The 15399-nt window shown below is 49.7% G+C and overlaps 1 protein-coding gene across 2 annotated transcripts in view; it reads right to left on the bottom strand.

The window, feature by feature from the left end:
- The window catches only part of Dkk3 (dickkopf Wnt signaling pathway inhibitor 3), a 40654-nt gene extending 31469 nt beyond the window's left edge, over positions 1 to 9185 (bottom strand). Inside the window, exons 1-3 of one of the 2 annotated variants that reach the window (XM_015997312.3) lie at positions 8739 to 9185; positions 7963 to 8198; positions 909 to 1046 (exon numbers count right to left, since the gene is read on the bottom strand). In XM_015997312.3, the coding sequence (XP_015852798.1) occupies positions 909 to 1046; positions 7963 to 8175 (351 nt within the window). In that variant the 5' untranslated portion in view covers positions 8176 to 8198; positions 8739 to 9185. The remainder of the gene's footprint in view (positions 1 to 908; positions 1047 to 7962; positions 8199 to 8738) is intronic. The other variant, XM_006978596.4, reaches the window with a different exon arrangement.
- Between the last annotated feature and the right edge of the window lie 6214 nt (positions 9186 to 15399).

The following is a 15399-nucleotide window of genomic DNA, read 5'->3' on the forward strand; positions in this document are numbered from 1 at the left end:
ACTACTCATCTCACGAGAGAGCCCTGAAGCACAAAGGAAGCCTGCCCCCACCCCCACCCCCACACCCCCCTCCGTGCCAGCTTGTGGCCTGCCCTGATTCTGTGCGGAGGGTAGGTACCGCAAGCCACACCCGGCAAGGAATCAGGGCCACTCCTGCCTCCTCCAAGGCTGGGACTAAAGATGGTTCTGGCCCAGGACCAGAAGAGCTGTGTTCTCAGAGCCTGGGCTCAGCAGCCGGCAACCGCCCAGTCGTTTCTCTTCCCTGATTCAGTGTTCTTATTTTGACATCTTTAGGGTCGGTGCCAGCTGTGCTATCTCAAGAGTCTGCAGCCAGAACCAAGAGGAATGTGGCCCACTCTGCAGACTGGGTCAGCATCTACTTCCCAGGCTGCAAGGGTCACTCTCCGCCATCCTGCTCTGCTTTGCTCCCCCAAGGCCCTCAAGTCGTCCACCTCGGTCACTCTATAGCCAAGGCCTTAAACTCCTGATGCTCCTGTCTTTGCCTCCCAAGTGCTGGCATGAAAGGTGTGCTCCACCACCCCCAGCCCAAGGGTTCCCTCCTTAAAGTGAGGTGTGTCACTAAAGAGTTGCTCCTACTGGGATAGTGAAGACCCGTCTACCATAAGGTCGCTTCTGCAAGCCTGACAGAGGCACACACGGAAACCTAAGAGGCGAGGTCCCCTTCCCACCTGTGAAGAAGCCTCAGCTTCCTACACTGCCTAATCAGCACAGAAGCAACTTGGTGCCTGATCCGCACCTCTCCTCTTGAACAGCGCCCTCCCTTCCGCTGGTTTATAACCTGCTTTCTACAGCTCTCACATCGGTGGCTTTGTATCACGCGTGTCAACAAGCCCCTCTCTCTCCAGTGGGACTGCCCTGTGGGAAGGAGACATGGCTGCATCCCTTACCTTGTGGATTTCTTCGTGCATATGGACGGTGTTATTCCCGACCCTGGTCTCCGTGTCGCTCTCGTTGTGATAGTTGGCAGGTAAACTTGACAGGTTCGCCGCAGAGGATGTTCTAGCAGCTGCTTCTTCGGCCTCCATCTATCAAATTGAATAAGTTTCCTTCAGTTGTAGCTGAGGGGGAACTAAAGGGCCTCCTTCTCTTTCCCTCTTCTGTAGGTACAAAGATTGGTGACAGGGACAGGCCACTGAGTAGCCAACTAGACATGAGTTCCCAATGTTTTCCATGGCCTTCGAATCTCACAACCTCCACGGGCAAACGTGCCTGTCAAGCAAGCCTAAAGACCTGAGTTTGATCCCTGGAAGCCATGTTGGATACAGTGACTCTAAACTGTCATCCCAGCACTGCTACAAGGCTGTGGGAGGCAGAGATGGGAGAATCAGCCAGGAGCCCACAGAGCAGCCTCGGAGAGAGACTCTGCCCCAGCAAGGTGGAAGGAGAGAAGTGATTTGTGAAAATGTGTTCTCTGACCCACCACACATTTACCACATTTACCACACATTTACACACACACACACACACACACACACACACACACACACACACACACACACATGCACCCATGCTCTCCCCTCAGACGGTCCCCTCACTTCTGGTTTTTAGTCTGCATTCTATTGGTCTTATTCACATTTGTGGCTTTGCATCACCCATGCTAATCTTTTTTTTTTCTTCTTTTAATATCACAACCTCCTAGGAGTTGTATGTTAATATCTCTATTTTTCTTTTTCTTTCTTTTTTTTTTTGTTTTGTTTTGTTTTGTTTTTCGAGACAGGGTTCCTCTGTGTAGCTTTGGCGCCTTTCCTGGAATTCACTCTGTAGCCCAGGTTGGCCTCGAACTCACAGAGATCCACCTACTTCTGTCTCCCAAGTGCTGGGACTAAAGGCGTAAGCCACCAATTGCCCAGCCCTATTTTTCAAATAGAGATACTGAGGCTCACAGAGTCTAGAGGAATTCCCAAGATGCCCAGTGTAGGCAGGAGTTGAAATTTGAGCATGTTACCTTCCCCAGGCCCTGGTGGCCTAACCCAGAGGTCACTTGAATTAAATTTCCATACAGACAGACAGGGGCACCTTGGTCTCTCTCTGGCCACAGAAATGTGCTCAGTCTTCAGAAGCCTCAAGTGTTAATGTCTTCAGTGAGTGCGTTAATGTCTTCAGTGAGGCTGGGAGAGAAGCATCCCAACTCTCCTACTTGTAAGACAAGTGTGTGGGCTCCAGCGGGATTGAACCCCAAGTGGCCAAGGCCCTTTCAGGGCCTCGCCTTTACTCTTTTCCTCCTCCTCCATCTCTAGCCCTGGTGAGTGGGCAGGTGACAGATGACCATCCACAGCTCCACAGACACAAGGCAGGCCAGGTCATGGACTATAGAGCCTATCGGATGCTGTCTCTAGGAATCTCAAATCCAGTGAAGGTCCTGGCTGAGGAGCTGGGAGATCAATCACCACTACAATCTGGGCTGTTTTGATTCTGGAAAACAAATCCTCAAAAAGTATTTTCCTATAGAAACAATCACGTTCTCTATCTCTACTCCTTTCTTCTTCCTCTCCCTATTCTTCCTTCCTTCCTTCCTTCCTTCCTTCCTTCCTTCCTTCCTTCCTTCCTTCCTTCCTTCCTTCCTTCCTTCCTTCCTTCCTCAAACCTACCATGTACCCGAGGCTGGCTTTGAACTCCCTGCCTCCACCTCCTGAGTGCTTCCATGAGCCACAACACCTGCTCTCATTCCCTCAAATACTATAGCACCCTTTTCTCACCGCCACCCCCAGCCAGAAGGCCAAGCTGGTGAGGACCAAGCACGCTGAACTAGAAGAGATCTGCTGTGCGCACACAGTTCATCCCGCGGTCTTCAGTGCCTGCCTCTGTCACACTGTCGTGCTGACACTCTGAAGGAGGAACGCTGCTGCCTTGTGGGGCTGTCACTGCTTCCTTGTAAAATCTTAGCCTTACTCATGTGTATGGCCACTACACCTGGCACTGTGCTCATTCCCAGCAACCCCTTTGGGGAAGGTATTCACTCTCCTGTCAGAGGCAAAGAAAACAAACCCAACAGAGGTCATCACACCAACTGGCAAATGGGAATGTTTGGATTCAAATTTAGGTCTTTCTGATTTTAGTGTGCCTTTCCTAAACAGTCCAAGATTCCTTCCTCCCCTGTGACTTACACATTTATGGAGAGAGTCTCACACAAACCAGTTTAAAGATGGCTGTGGCCCTTCTCATGTGGTGGTGTCTACCAGCAACTCAAGGGTCCAGAGAAGAAAGGAAGGAGGTTTCAGGAGAAGGAGGAGGAGGCAGGACTGGGCTGGTCCCAAAGGATGAGAGGATTTGGATAGAGAGGTTGAAAATGTTATAGAAGCAAAGCTGCAACACCCTGAACAAGCAAGCATGGCATGCTGGAGCAGAGGGACCCAGCTGGGCACAGGGGGAAACTGAGTAAGAGGTCAACAGACACATCTAAAGAGCATCTATAATACAGATGCTCACCTGTTCTTCAACCAGAGACACCGAGGTCATTCAAAATCTTAAATAAATAAATAAGCAAGCAAACAAACAAATAAATACTTAGGACCCTTCCTAGATGTGCCAAATTGTTGCAGGATTCTACATGTCAGCAAGTTTTTTGATAAATAGGAAGATTCTCTTCTCCTTCCCCTGCCCTCAGTTAAGAACCCCTGCCCCAGGCAACTGGGAGCTACAGCAGGTTCTAAACTAGTTAGAAAATAATGGGACCAGGGTAGTAAGAGACTGGAGTCAGGGAACTGGTGCCAGAATCAAGTCTGGAAGAAGGAGCCATCTGGGGGCAAAGGCTTCATGTCAAGTCTAGAGGGACCAAGATGAGCACTGAATCAGACAACCAGTCGTCCCCCCCCCCCCCCCCCCCGCCCCCGCATTGTCACAGAGCAGCGTGGGAGTACAGGCCAGTGTTTGGAGTCAGACAAGGTAAGATCAATCCCCAGCTTTACCCCACAAATAACCGCATCATCTTGGGCAAGACTCCAGGCCCGTCAAAAGCACAGCTTGGACACCTGTACCGTGAGGATGCTCTCCACTTTGTCCAGCGGGTATGAGAATTAAGGAACTCCCAGTCTGAGCATCGCTATGGCACCTGTTGCAGGGTTAATAGGCCAGGCGCCATGAGCCGCTCTCCTTGCAGCTTCCTGTAAGGAAGCGGTTGGTGAAGACGCCAGCTTGGAAGAAGTGGGAGGGGCAGGCAGCCAACCGTGAGCGTCTGAAAAGCTCCCATTATAACTAAGTGGAGAAGAAAGAAAAGAAACCAGGACTAGAGACAGGAGGGATGGGCAGGAAATGACATAGTTTTAAAGAGAGGGACCTGGCTTATTTAGCAAAGAGTAAGGTTTAGCTGGGAACAAGGAAAGCAAGGTACTGGAGAGGGTGTGTCCAGACAAAGACTGTCCTAATGTTTTCTAAATTCCACTGGAATTGGACTTGTACAGTTTGGCTTTTAGATAGCTGGCAGATCCCCAAATCTCCAGGCTACTGCTGGCCGAGCAGTCTCTCAAACCCTGGTCCCTCTCTGCCAGTGGCTGTATCGAGGCAATGAGCTAAGGACTGTTTAATGAAACCATAAACTAGAAGTACAGTTTACCACGGAATCTTTAACCACAGTGATTACCGCCACCAGCCAGAGAAACGGAAGCCTGAAGCAATAGTTGCTTCACAGCTGAAGAATGTGAACGTGGTTAAAAATGGCATTCACAGCCCATCAAATGCACGTCTATTAACAGAGCACAGTAGGAAAATGGAACAGATAAATCCAGGCTTGGTATTGGGGCTCTTCCTAGGACTCAGTGGCATGATAAGATCCCTCTAAAATATACGAGGTACAGGCTGGGGAGATGGCATGTGAGTAAAGGCACTTGCCACCACACCTGATGATCAGAGTTCAACCCCCAGGCCCCACATGGCAGAAAGAGAAAGTCAATTCCCTAAATTGTTTTCTGACTTTCACATATACACAGGGGATAGGCACTTATATACACACATAAAACAAATTAATCCATAGAATAAAACATCTCAAATATGGCAGTTACAGATGTGACAATGGGGGCGGGGGGGGGGGGGGCGGTGAAATGACTTTGTCCTTAACATACACTTTTTTTTTTTTTTTTTTTTTCTGAGACAGGGTTTCTCTGTGTAGCTTTGGTGCCTGTCCTAGAACTAGCTCTGTAGACCAGACTGGCCTTGAACTCACAGAGATCTGCCTGGCTCTGCCTCCCTAGTGCTGGGATTAAAGGCGTGCGCCACCACTGCCCAGTTAACATACACTGCTTAATGACACGGAGTAAGAATACAGGAACATCTTAGATTGAAGCCACAGGAGGATTTGCTTTTTTTAAATATAATCCTAGAAAATCAGCCACTTTGTCCCTCAAGGGGCATCAACAGCTTGAGGCAGCTGGAAAAAATAAAAAGCCAGGAAGTTACTTGAAAGCAGATTCATAATGCAACTATGTAAACATCAACTGCCTGTGGCTGGGTTCTCCCTCATCCTTTTGGGTAGCAGCTGCCCTGTGTTTATGACATTTAAGGGGCTTTCTGGAAGTTTCTTTAAAAAAAAAATTCTGGGCTGGTGAGATGCCTCAGAGGGCAAAGGTGCTTGCTCTGCCAGCCTGACACCCTAAGTTCAATCCCTGGAACCCACACAACCACACATGCACTGTGACACACAGGTGTGTGTACATGCGTGCACACACAATCATGCATACATAAACTAATAATAAATAAAAATAAAAGTTACTTTTAAAAAGCCAATAGCCACAATCTATTAAAAATCATACACTGCTTTAAGACTGATTTTAATACCTTACATTTTCCTTTTCTCTTCCTTCCCACCCCACTCCAGAGCTGGGGATCAAAATCAGAGCCTGGAGCATGCTAGGCTCTGCTGCTGAGCGACAGTGCCAGGCCCAGACATCTCAAAGCTGGGCTCCACTGAGAATCCATCAAATGTTGGTAAGTTTGCTGTTATTCATGCCACTACTGTTTGCTTTCTTTGTTCTTTTTGGGTTTTGTAACAGAGGGTCTCAGAGTGTAGCCCAGGTTGGCTTTGGTTTCACTATGTAGCCTAAGCTGGCCTCAAACCCGTGATCTTCCTGCCTCAGTCTCCCAAGGACTGGGACTGCTGGTGTGTACCACAAAGCCTGGTCACATTACCAGTTTTTCCATGACAAAAGAGATAGCCATTATTTCCTGAGTCCCAACAATCCCCCCTAATCCTCACAATGACCTCATGAGGAAGATACTTGGTTTATATTTACCTGGTTTCCTTACACCAATATTTGACCAGGTAATTTGCTTTCTAGAATCTTCTATTTGACCTAGAGGTGGGCATTTTCTCCACTTCAGACCTGGATCCTATCACTAATAAATAGCAGTGCTGGGAACTGAATGAGAGAAAGTTGGTCTCCACTATCTAGTATTCTGCCATGAGAGCATTCAAGTTCTTCTATCCTGTCTCCACAGCCCACAAGGACACTCTAGGAAGACCACTGACTTGGGTTGATGTGATGATCAGGGTCTTGGGTTTTACAATCAATCTGCACAACTCAAGCAGAGATATGTCAGGAAGGGAGAGAGTGGAGCCATGATAAAAAGCCTGTTTTGAACCTTCTGAACTGTGGTGGGCATTTCCCAGTGAGTTAAAACATGGAAGTAACCTGGTCTGTGTTCCTGGGAATCTGTGCAGAAGGAAGAAGTGTGCAGAGTCCTACAGCCCAGGGAAGGACTCTGCTTTGAGCCAGAGTGGTCAGGAGCTCTGTGCAATCTGTGGTTACAGAGTTGGGGGATGCTGGAGTCCAGCTGACTCCCTCACCCTTTGGTCACTTTTTATGCCAACTGTCTCATCAGCTCAGAAAGGCCCCAGGTCTTGGGACCCAGGCCTGTCCATGTCACTGCCTCCCAATCCAGCATTCCCTGCAAGGCCCATCAGAAGGGGGAAATATACCCAAACTACACAAGGTTGAAGCGACAGCAACCTATCCCAGCAGACAAGGGCCAGTATTTAAGACTGCTCAAGGGGTTACCATGATAGAGACAGTGGAGAGCCCCAACCCACTCGTTTGGTTCACTGAAATGGCTGGTTCCACTCCAATCCAGCCTGTCCCCAAGTGTCAAGGGCAGTTAGCCACACACTGACCAAGAAGGTCCAGGAAGCTTTCGACACGGTTGGGGCCCATTTTAGAGGACAGAGCAGGGTGCCATCCTAAGTGTTGGCACCTGAAGATGAGAAACCAAAGTCTGCCCTTCATCTGTCAGGTGAGAGGCATTGTATCTAATTCTCACAGGAAACTGAGGTTCAGGATGCTAAATGACCATCCACCTATTGTTGAGGAGCAGAGAATCGGAAATTTGGGCTTCGAAACAGACTAGGTGTAGGTGAAGTGGGGTCGTCCCCTAGCATCCTCATCCCCTACCTTCTGACCGTCACTGCGCATGGACTTAGGACTTTCTTCAGCCCTCCTTTTCCGCCCCTTAGCAGACTGCCAGCAGAGCTCAACACTCTTTTTTCCCTCGACTGGCATTCTGACTGTATCTTGGGGAAGATGGTACAGCCTTGACACCCAAGGGACATGTTAGAACTTGGAGCTCCCTGCAGCTGCCTCAGCCTCTGCAAAGCCACTGAGCTGGGACACCAGAGTGGCTCCTACCTCAGCTCAGCTCCACCGGGGGAAGAAAGCCAGCTACATACTCAAAGACATCTGCAACACGGTGGCCCCAGCTCCCCGGGAAGGATTCAGCTAAGACTCCCTCCATGAACAGGGTTGGATCCAGACCTTTTTAGCAGGCAGGTAGAACCAGCTGAAAGTCAAGATCGCCCAGCGCTGCACTCGGGGGGCACTCCACGTCCCTTTCCAGCTCTACACAAAGCCAGGTCTTTGGCCAGTGCTGCGACCATCGCTGGAGACGCTGCCTCCCCCAGGGCCCACTCCCTACTTATCCTGCTACTTTCCGAGCCAGGAGCCCTCGGGGTACACCCACCTCCTCCACGGCGCTGCGCAGTTTGTGCTGCGTGTCTTCCATCAGCTCCTCCACCTCTCGGAACATCTCATTGAGCGTAGCTTCCTCCTGCGGGTAGCTGAGAGCCGGGCTCGGCTCCCCTGGAGCCCAAGTCGCCGTCGGGGCCGGAGCCGGGGCGGTGGGGACAGCCGCCGCCAGCAGTAGACACAGCAAAATGCCCCTGAGTCGCTGCATGTTTGCTCCGCGCTGGCCGCCGCCTGTGTGTCCCGGAACGCTATCAGAGACTGCAGGACCACCCCTCTTGCCCGCCCCGCCCCGCCGCTCAGTCCGCCCCCAGATGGAGTGAGACCCAGCCTCCTCCCAGCCGCAGCCCCTGCGGAGGACAGTGGCGCTCGCAATCTGCTCCAGCCTGGATGCCCTCTTGCACCCCTCCAATTCTAGTACCTAGGGGAAGCTCTGATTGCCACGATGATGGTTCCTCCTGAATCAAGGAACCAAGGTCTCCTATGCTAACAGCAGACCCTCTCCCCCGACCCCAACCCCCCACCCCAGAGCAGGATCACCCTAGCTGGGCTACGGGTTCGAGTCCAGTCCCTTCCTTTACTAGTTCACAGTGGAACTCTACTGCTGAGAGTCCTTGGTCCCCGACTCAGGCCCCAGCCTCTCCCAGCCCCCAGGAGCTCGGCAGAGTCCAGATCATCCTCTTCTCCTCGTGATCCAAATGCATGAAGCCCCCATCTCTACCTAGGGGAGACCTAGCTGGGCTATCCCCACAACAATGACTACCGAGCACCCACCTCGAAAGGACAAAGCTGGATCTGCTCACACCTGGCCGCGGGCTGCCACAGAGCAGCGGGAGAAGAATTAGTACAGCTCGGGGCTGGGATGCAGCGCCGGTACCCAGTGAGCCTGCAGCCTGCTCACCTCCCACCCCAACCCACTACGCCTCTGCCCCGCGGGAGGGGCGGTCGCACAGCCAATCGCTCTCTCTGCCGCTCGCAACCTCAAGCGAGCCTCTCAAGTCCTGGGAGGCCCACTCTGCGGGGATCCATCCTCTTCCAAGAAGCCCCCGCCTCCACGATAACCCAGGCTTCTGCTATCTCTGACAATCTTCCTGAATTTTACCTTGTTGGCTCTCAGCCCGCTTCTGCGGTGGTTGCGTTCCTAAAGGATGGACTCCCAGGCCCTCAGCCATCACAGGCTGGTCTAGACGGTCTCCAGCCAGGAAAATCCACTTTTGGCCCTGAGAATGGGTCAACAGAATGTCAGCAAGCCCCTAGAGGGCGACATAGCAGACTGGCTAGGACCAACACCGCCAGCCCAAGTCTGGCCAAACTAGCGTGATTCAGTGTAGACTATAGCTGTATGTGCGTGTTCTACTTAATACGCACGAGGCACGAAGAGGGGTCGGGGCGCAGAAATAGGCTGTGTCACTATCTCAATGAGATTTCAACCTTGTCTATTGGCAGCTCTCTCCTCCGTGCCTAGAAAAGGAGGGACTTAAAAGATGCGTTTTCAAAAACTTCCCCCACTTCTTTGATTATCTAGTCCTGATTCTACCCCTTTGCTCTTCCCCTCTCTCGAGGCTCCTCCTGACCCTCCCCCTTTCTTCCCTGTGCTGGCTAGTTTTTGTCGAGTTGACACAAACTAGAGTCACCCAGGAAAACGGAACCCCAGTTGAGAAATTGCCTCATTGGATTGGCCTGTGGGTATATCTACGCGGCATTTTCTCAATTGCTAATTGATGTGGGAGGTCCCAGGCACTGTGGGTGATGCCAAGCCTGGGCAGGTGGACCTAGGCTGTATAAGAAAAGTGACTGGGCAAGCCAGAGGAGAAAAAGCCAGCAAACTGACTTCCTCTAGCTCTGCTTCAGTTCTTGACTCCAGATTCGGGCCTTTAGCTCCTGCCCTGGCTTCCAGTGATGATGGGGTATAAACCCTTTCCTCCCAAAGTTGCTTTCAGTCATGATCTTTATCACAGCAATAGAGAGCCAAAGAGAACACGCCCCATTTCTCCTCTGGGGTGGCTAGCTCCTTCTGCTCCCAGGTCACTGACTGGCTGGAATCTCTTCGCCAGTCCCTCCCCCATCGACCCACCAGGAACCAGGAGCTCCTTTGTACCTGCAGGGCCTCAGGCCCTACACACTTGGTCCCTGGAAAATGAAGGGGCGGGTGGTTATATCAATAGCTGCTGATACACCAGTACAGTGGTGTGGTCAGTGAGCAAGCATTATGTTCCGAATGCAGGAATTTACTCACTGAATACTCAGCAGCCTTTTGAAGTTGGTGCTGCTAATTTTGGTCATTAAAAGCCGAAGGGCTGTGCTTTCTCATAAGGGGGGTCTCAATTTTGTGACCATCATTCTTTGCAGAACTCTTTTGTAGATATAGAGTTGTCATTAAACAAAACTATCACAAAAGGAAAAGGGACTATACACAACTTAATTATAAGTTCTCAACCTGCTTCCCTCTGAGCCAGTCTAGCAAACAGCCCCAGGCTGGCCACAAGGCACTGACAAGCTGTAGTGATGGACACCACCCCTGTCCAGACGTGGTCTTGGCTCTGGAAAGTTTGGATGAAGGCAAAGAAAGTCCAGTGACTCTGGAGACTGGTAGAAGAGTCCCTAACTAGGTGGGTTTTTTTTTGTTTTGTTTTGTGAGATGGGGGGCCGAGTTAGGGGCTGGAGCAGAGAGGGGTAGATCTGCACAGACCATGTTCGGAGGAAGGCACTTGCTAAACCTCACAATTCCAATTGTATCTTTGGCCAAGATCCATCTCCACTAGGGCCACCAGGGGGCGGAGGAGGGGTTAGTTATTTGCTGCTGGGATGAAAAAAACAAAACAAAACACTAAGGCCCAAGGCACCTTTAGGAAGGGAGAGTTTATTCTGGCTTAAGTTCCAAGGGGATAGGGTCCGTGCTGGCAGAGTGGAGGCGGCAGGGATGGCAGCAGGAATAGGAAGCTGAGACTTCATATCTTTAATATAAGCATGAAGCAGGGAGAGCAAACAGGAAGACGGCGGGTATATGTAATCTGAAAGCCCGCCTCCAGTGACCTACTTCCTCCTACAAGTCTGCCTCATCTAAACCATAGTGCCACCACTGGGAACCAAGTGTTCAAATCCCCACCAAGCCTATGGGGGGCATCTCTCATTCAAACCGCCACAGGGGGTGTTGTTTTGTTTGTCTGCATTCAGAGTATTGGGAACACTTTCTGGGATAATTAGGTGACACTCTCAGTTCTCACATTTCCTCTGTGAGAACCAATTGTGACATAAACATCTCATTTCATGGATGAAGACGTGGCCCCAGCTGGTTGTCACTCACAAGAAATTTCCTAGAGAGTTAGACGCTACACGGCAGTTTTGCATCTCGCCATCCACCCACTGGAAACACATGCCCATGGAGGTCTGTATCTGCTGCTCATCAAGGCTCTGTGTGTGCTGACGAGCACACAGAGGCCACTTATCAGCACTTTTCAGGAAGAGAGTGGATAAAGTGGGTTTCTTATGCACAGTACAAAGCTGTGTGGCAATAAAAATAATGAGTGACATTTATAGGCAGCAATATTACTAAGTCTCAAAAGCATTATGCAGAGTGGAAGAAGTAGTTTGCAAAATGAAATTCACAGAATACTGTATGTGCATATTTTTAAAACACAAAATAATAGCAGATGTTATGTATGGATCCTTGCATATAGTAACAAATGTAAGTATAATACAGGCATATACAGCCTGCTTCTGAGTGGGAGGCAGGAGAAAACACACAGAGGGGTTTTTGTTTATATCTTTTTTTAAAAATTTTTTAGTATAGTGATACATCTAAGCCCAGGCTGGCCTCACTATGCGGTTAAGATGCTTTAATTCCTAATTCTCCTGCCTCCACTTTCCAAATAAAAGGAATATGGGCATGCCCCACCACACTTGGCTCTCTCTCCATCTTGAATAGATTATGATGAATACACATTGGAACAAAATGGGTAGAGTTGTAGGTAATGGAAACGTCTTTGTCAGCTGTTTTCATAGCTCAAATGAAAGCCAAGTGAGATGACACAAAACACATGTCCCTGCAGCCACCTTCAATCCATCCCAGAGTGGCCACTGGGACATGTCAAATAAGCACAAGCCTGTGACGCCACAGGGCAATGAAGAACAGGTAGACAGACAAGGCGAGGGTGGGGGACAAGGAGATGCTGAGCACCAAAGGGAGGCGGGTGAAGCAGTGGTCAAAGCGAAGTCTTCCTAAGTACCTGAAGGGCCGCCATCCCTGCTTCACCTCACAGTGACAGCGGTGGAGATCGGGTTGTAATGGCACTGGTGACCACCTCATTTGACTAAACCGAGGATAGGCGGCTCAACTAAACTGAACCCGTCTCTTTCTCTCTCGGACTTGAGGCTGAAGAAAACATCCAAGTGAGGAAGAAGGAACCTCAAGCGAAGGTCAGGAGCCTGAGGGAGAAGAGGGGGAAAGAGGGGGTGAGATGCCACCCTAACCCTTGGCTCTGGTTTCTTATGAATCTTTCTGAGATACGGCGAAATCTGTCCTAAGATTCTTTAGGTCCTTTGGTGACTGTTCCAGTATCCCTACAGATACTCAACCCATTTAAAAAAAAAATATGTTATTTGCATATAACCTGTTCAGTTTAATGTATACTTTATTCTCCTTCCTTTCTTCCATTTCATTTATTTGCTTATCTGAGCCTTGGTCTCATTGTAACCAGGCTTCCAGTTCACTAAGTGGCAAACGGTAGTCTGAACTCCTTAATTATCCTGGCTCCACCTCCCAAGTGCCTGGCTTACGAGTGTGAGCCACTGTACCTGGCTTGCATTCTTTTGTTTTAATGAGACAATTCTCTTCAAGGTAGTCTAACTTCACAGGAGTTTACTGTCCCCCCTTGAGATTCCTAAGCAGAGACAAGTCACCAGGAGTGATTTGCATCCCCTTTGTTAGCTGGCCTCTGCTTGGCAATGCCAGCCACACAGTTCCACGGAGCCTTCCTAGATCCTGCCTGTAACATACAATTGTTCAGAAGAAATTGGTGCCAAGATTTTTCTGAATGGAAACTCCATCTGCCCTTGGAAAGAGTGTCCACGTGGACTCAGGATTTCCATGAGCAACAGCCACTGAATATCCAAAATATATGTTTCTTTTGCCAAGTTTCCATGGGCGGGTGCAAAAGAGACCCAGAGGACCATATTCCTGGCCATCACCCTCGGAGCACAGCACAGGAGGGAGAGCCGTGAGGCTGTTCGCCTTGTTTCTTTGGCTAGCAGGTGGATCAGTGTGCTCTGTGTATTCTTGCATGTGTCCAAAATGGAGAATGACTCACAGCAGGAGTAGTATTTTGGTAGAACTAGTTCACAAAAAGAAATGTAGTGGAGTGTGATGGCAAATACTTAGATTATTATAGGATGCAGTCCTGCGAGCAAAGCAGCCTGCTTTTGAAAGACCATAGGGTGCAGGCCCGTTGAGTCCCCTTTGAGAAGCGGGAGGTTGGGAGAGGAGATGGATGCTTCTTTGTGAGTCCAGCCACACCCTCCTGCCCTTCCCAGACAGTTGTAGGCAATTCTACCCTAATTGCTCAGGATCTTAGAGGTGAGGTGCTAGCCCACAGACTATGGAGGAAGGTGCTTTCCCACAGAGACTATGGGGGAGCCATTGTCCATGCTGGGTGAAGACTTACTGGTGTGGCCACTTAGAGATCCCCACACTGCTGCAAGTAGCCTCCCCCCACGCTCTGTAAAAAACACCCAGTGATCTCACTGGTTCCTCCAGGGTGAACTTAGGTGAAATCCCACTTTAGTTTGTCACCAGGGCCTTACAAGGAGAGGGTAGACATTATTCATATCTCCAGGGGAAGGAATATCTGAAGCACCTCTCATCCCAGCACTTAGGAGATGGAGGCAAGCGAACGGGGAGTTCAAATTTATCTTGGAGCTGTTAGGTAACTATAGAGGAAGAAAGTTTAAAAATGTGTTCAACCAGCCCCCTCCACTCCATTGGGGTCCGAATGATGTGTTTAGTTCTTCTCTAGGACAGTTTGTCTGTTTTGTTTGTTTGTTTAAATGCTGGATGAACTTAAACATTTAATTTAAACAATGACTAGGAGCCATGTCACTTAAATAGAAGTTTGCTGAAAAATCCAGGTGCCTGGTTGCTGTGTTTAGAGTTGCTGATTCAGCATGTGTAACATAGGGTTCCCTTCATGTTGTGGTCCAATCTGGCGCTGCAGACTATAAGGAAGCAACCCTGAAAAGCATCCTATTACCTTAGGTCTCACCACAAAGCTCTCCACTCCTCCCACCAGCTTCTCCTCTGGCTTCTGGAATAGCTTGTCCATACCCAGCAGGGCTACCCTTCCTTCTTATGTGCATGGGAACTCCGGGAGAAGTGGGAGGGGGACGGACTGAGAGCTTGACAGTACTGGGTTCAGATTCTCCAAGGACTGAACCCTCCCAGGGGCTCTCTGGCAGATGGGCAGGTAAGTACCCAACTCCCGGGGTCCTAGCCCTACCAGCTATCACTCTCATCGCCAAGGAGGCCTCCAGCAAATGCTTGTGCAGCTAAGAATCAATCTTGTTGAAACCCTGAGTCCACGTGGACACTCTTTCCAAGGGCAGATGGAGTTTCCATTCAGAAAAATCTTGGCACCGGTTTCTTCTGAACAATTGTATGTTACAGGCAGGATCTAGGAAGGCTCTGTGGAACTGTGTGGCTGGCATTGCCAAGCAGAGGCCAGCTAACAAAGGGGATGCAAATCACTCCTGGTGACTTGTCTCTGTTGGTCTGCTTAGGAATCTCAAGGGGGCACAGTAAACTCCTGTGAAGTTAGACTACCTTGAAGAGAATTGTCTCATTAAAACAAAAGAATGCAAGCCAGGCACATTGGCTCATACTTGTAAGCCAGGATGGTGGGACCTTCCTGAAGATACTGAGGCAGGACCCACCAGCCACTGCTCACCTGGTGGATGTTTCCAGAAAAGTAAAGATGGCTCCTCCTCTGTGTTTTGTGACCTCCAGATCCTTGCCACTCAGAAGTTAAAAGGTACAAACTCTTACACTGTCCACATGACAATGTGGACACATCTCAGGTACATTATAGTAAGAGAAAAAAGCTGCAGTTGAATGTTCTAGAAAAGTCAAACTATTAGGCCTGCACACAGATCCCCTGTTGTCGGGGCTGGGGTGAGGAGGACTTGAAGATAAAACTGGAACACTGGAAGATGCTGTGCCTTGATCTTGAGGGTAGACATGTGGCTTTGGAACCTACATACTGAACGTCATAGCACTGGACATTAAGAGAGGAATTTTATGGATGTGAGTTTGTGATAGTTTTAATTGTCGAGTTGACACAACCTGGGATTGCCTGGGAGGCAGGTCCCTGACTAGGTCACAGCATGGGGGGTGGGGGAGTGGGGGTTGGGGGGCCCTCTTAATTTCATTAATCCAGTCAGGAAG

Source organism: Peromyscus maniculatus, chromosome 1 (assembly GCF_049852395.1).
Source record: "Peromyscus maniculatus bairdii isolate BWxNUB_F1_BW_parent chromosome 1, HU_Pman_BW_mat_3.1, whole genome shotgun sequence".
Taxonomy (NCBI): Eukaryota; Metazoa; Chordata; class Mammalia; order Rodentia; family Cricetidae; genus Peromyscus; species Peromyscus maniculatus.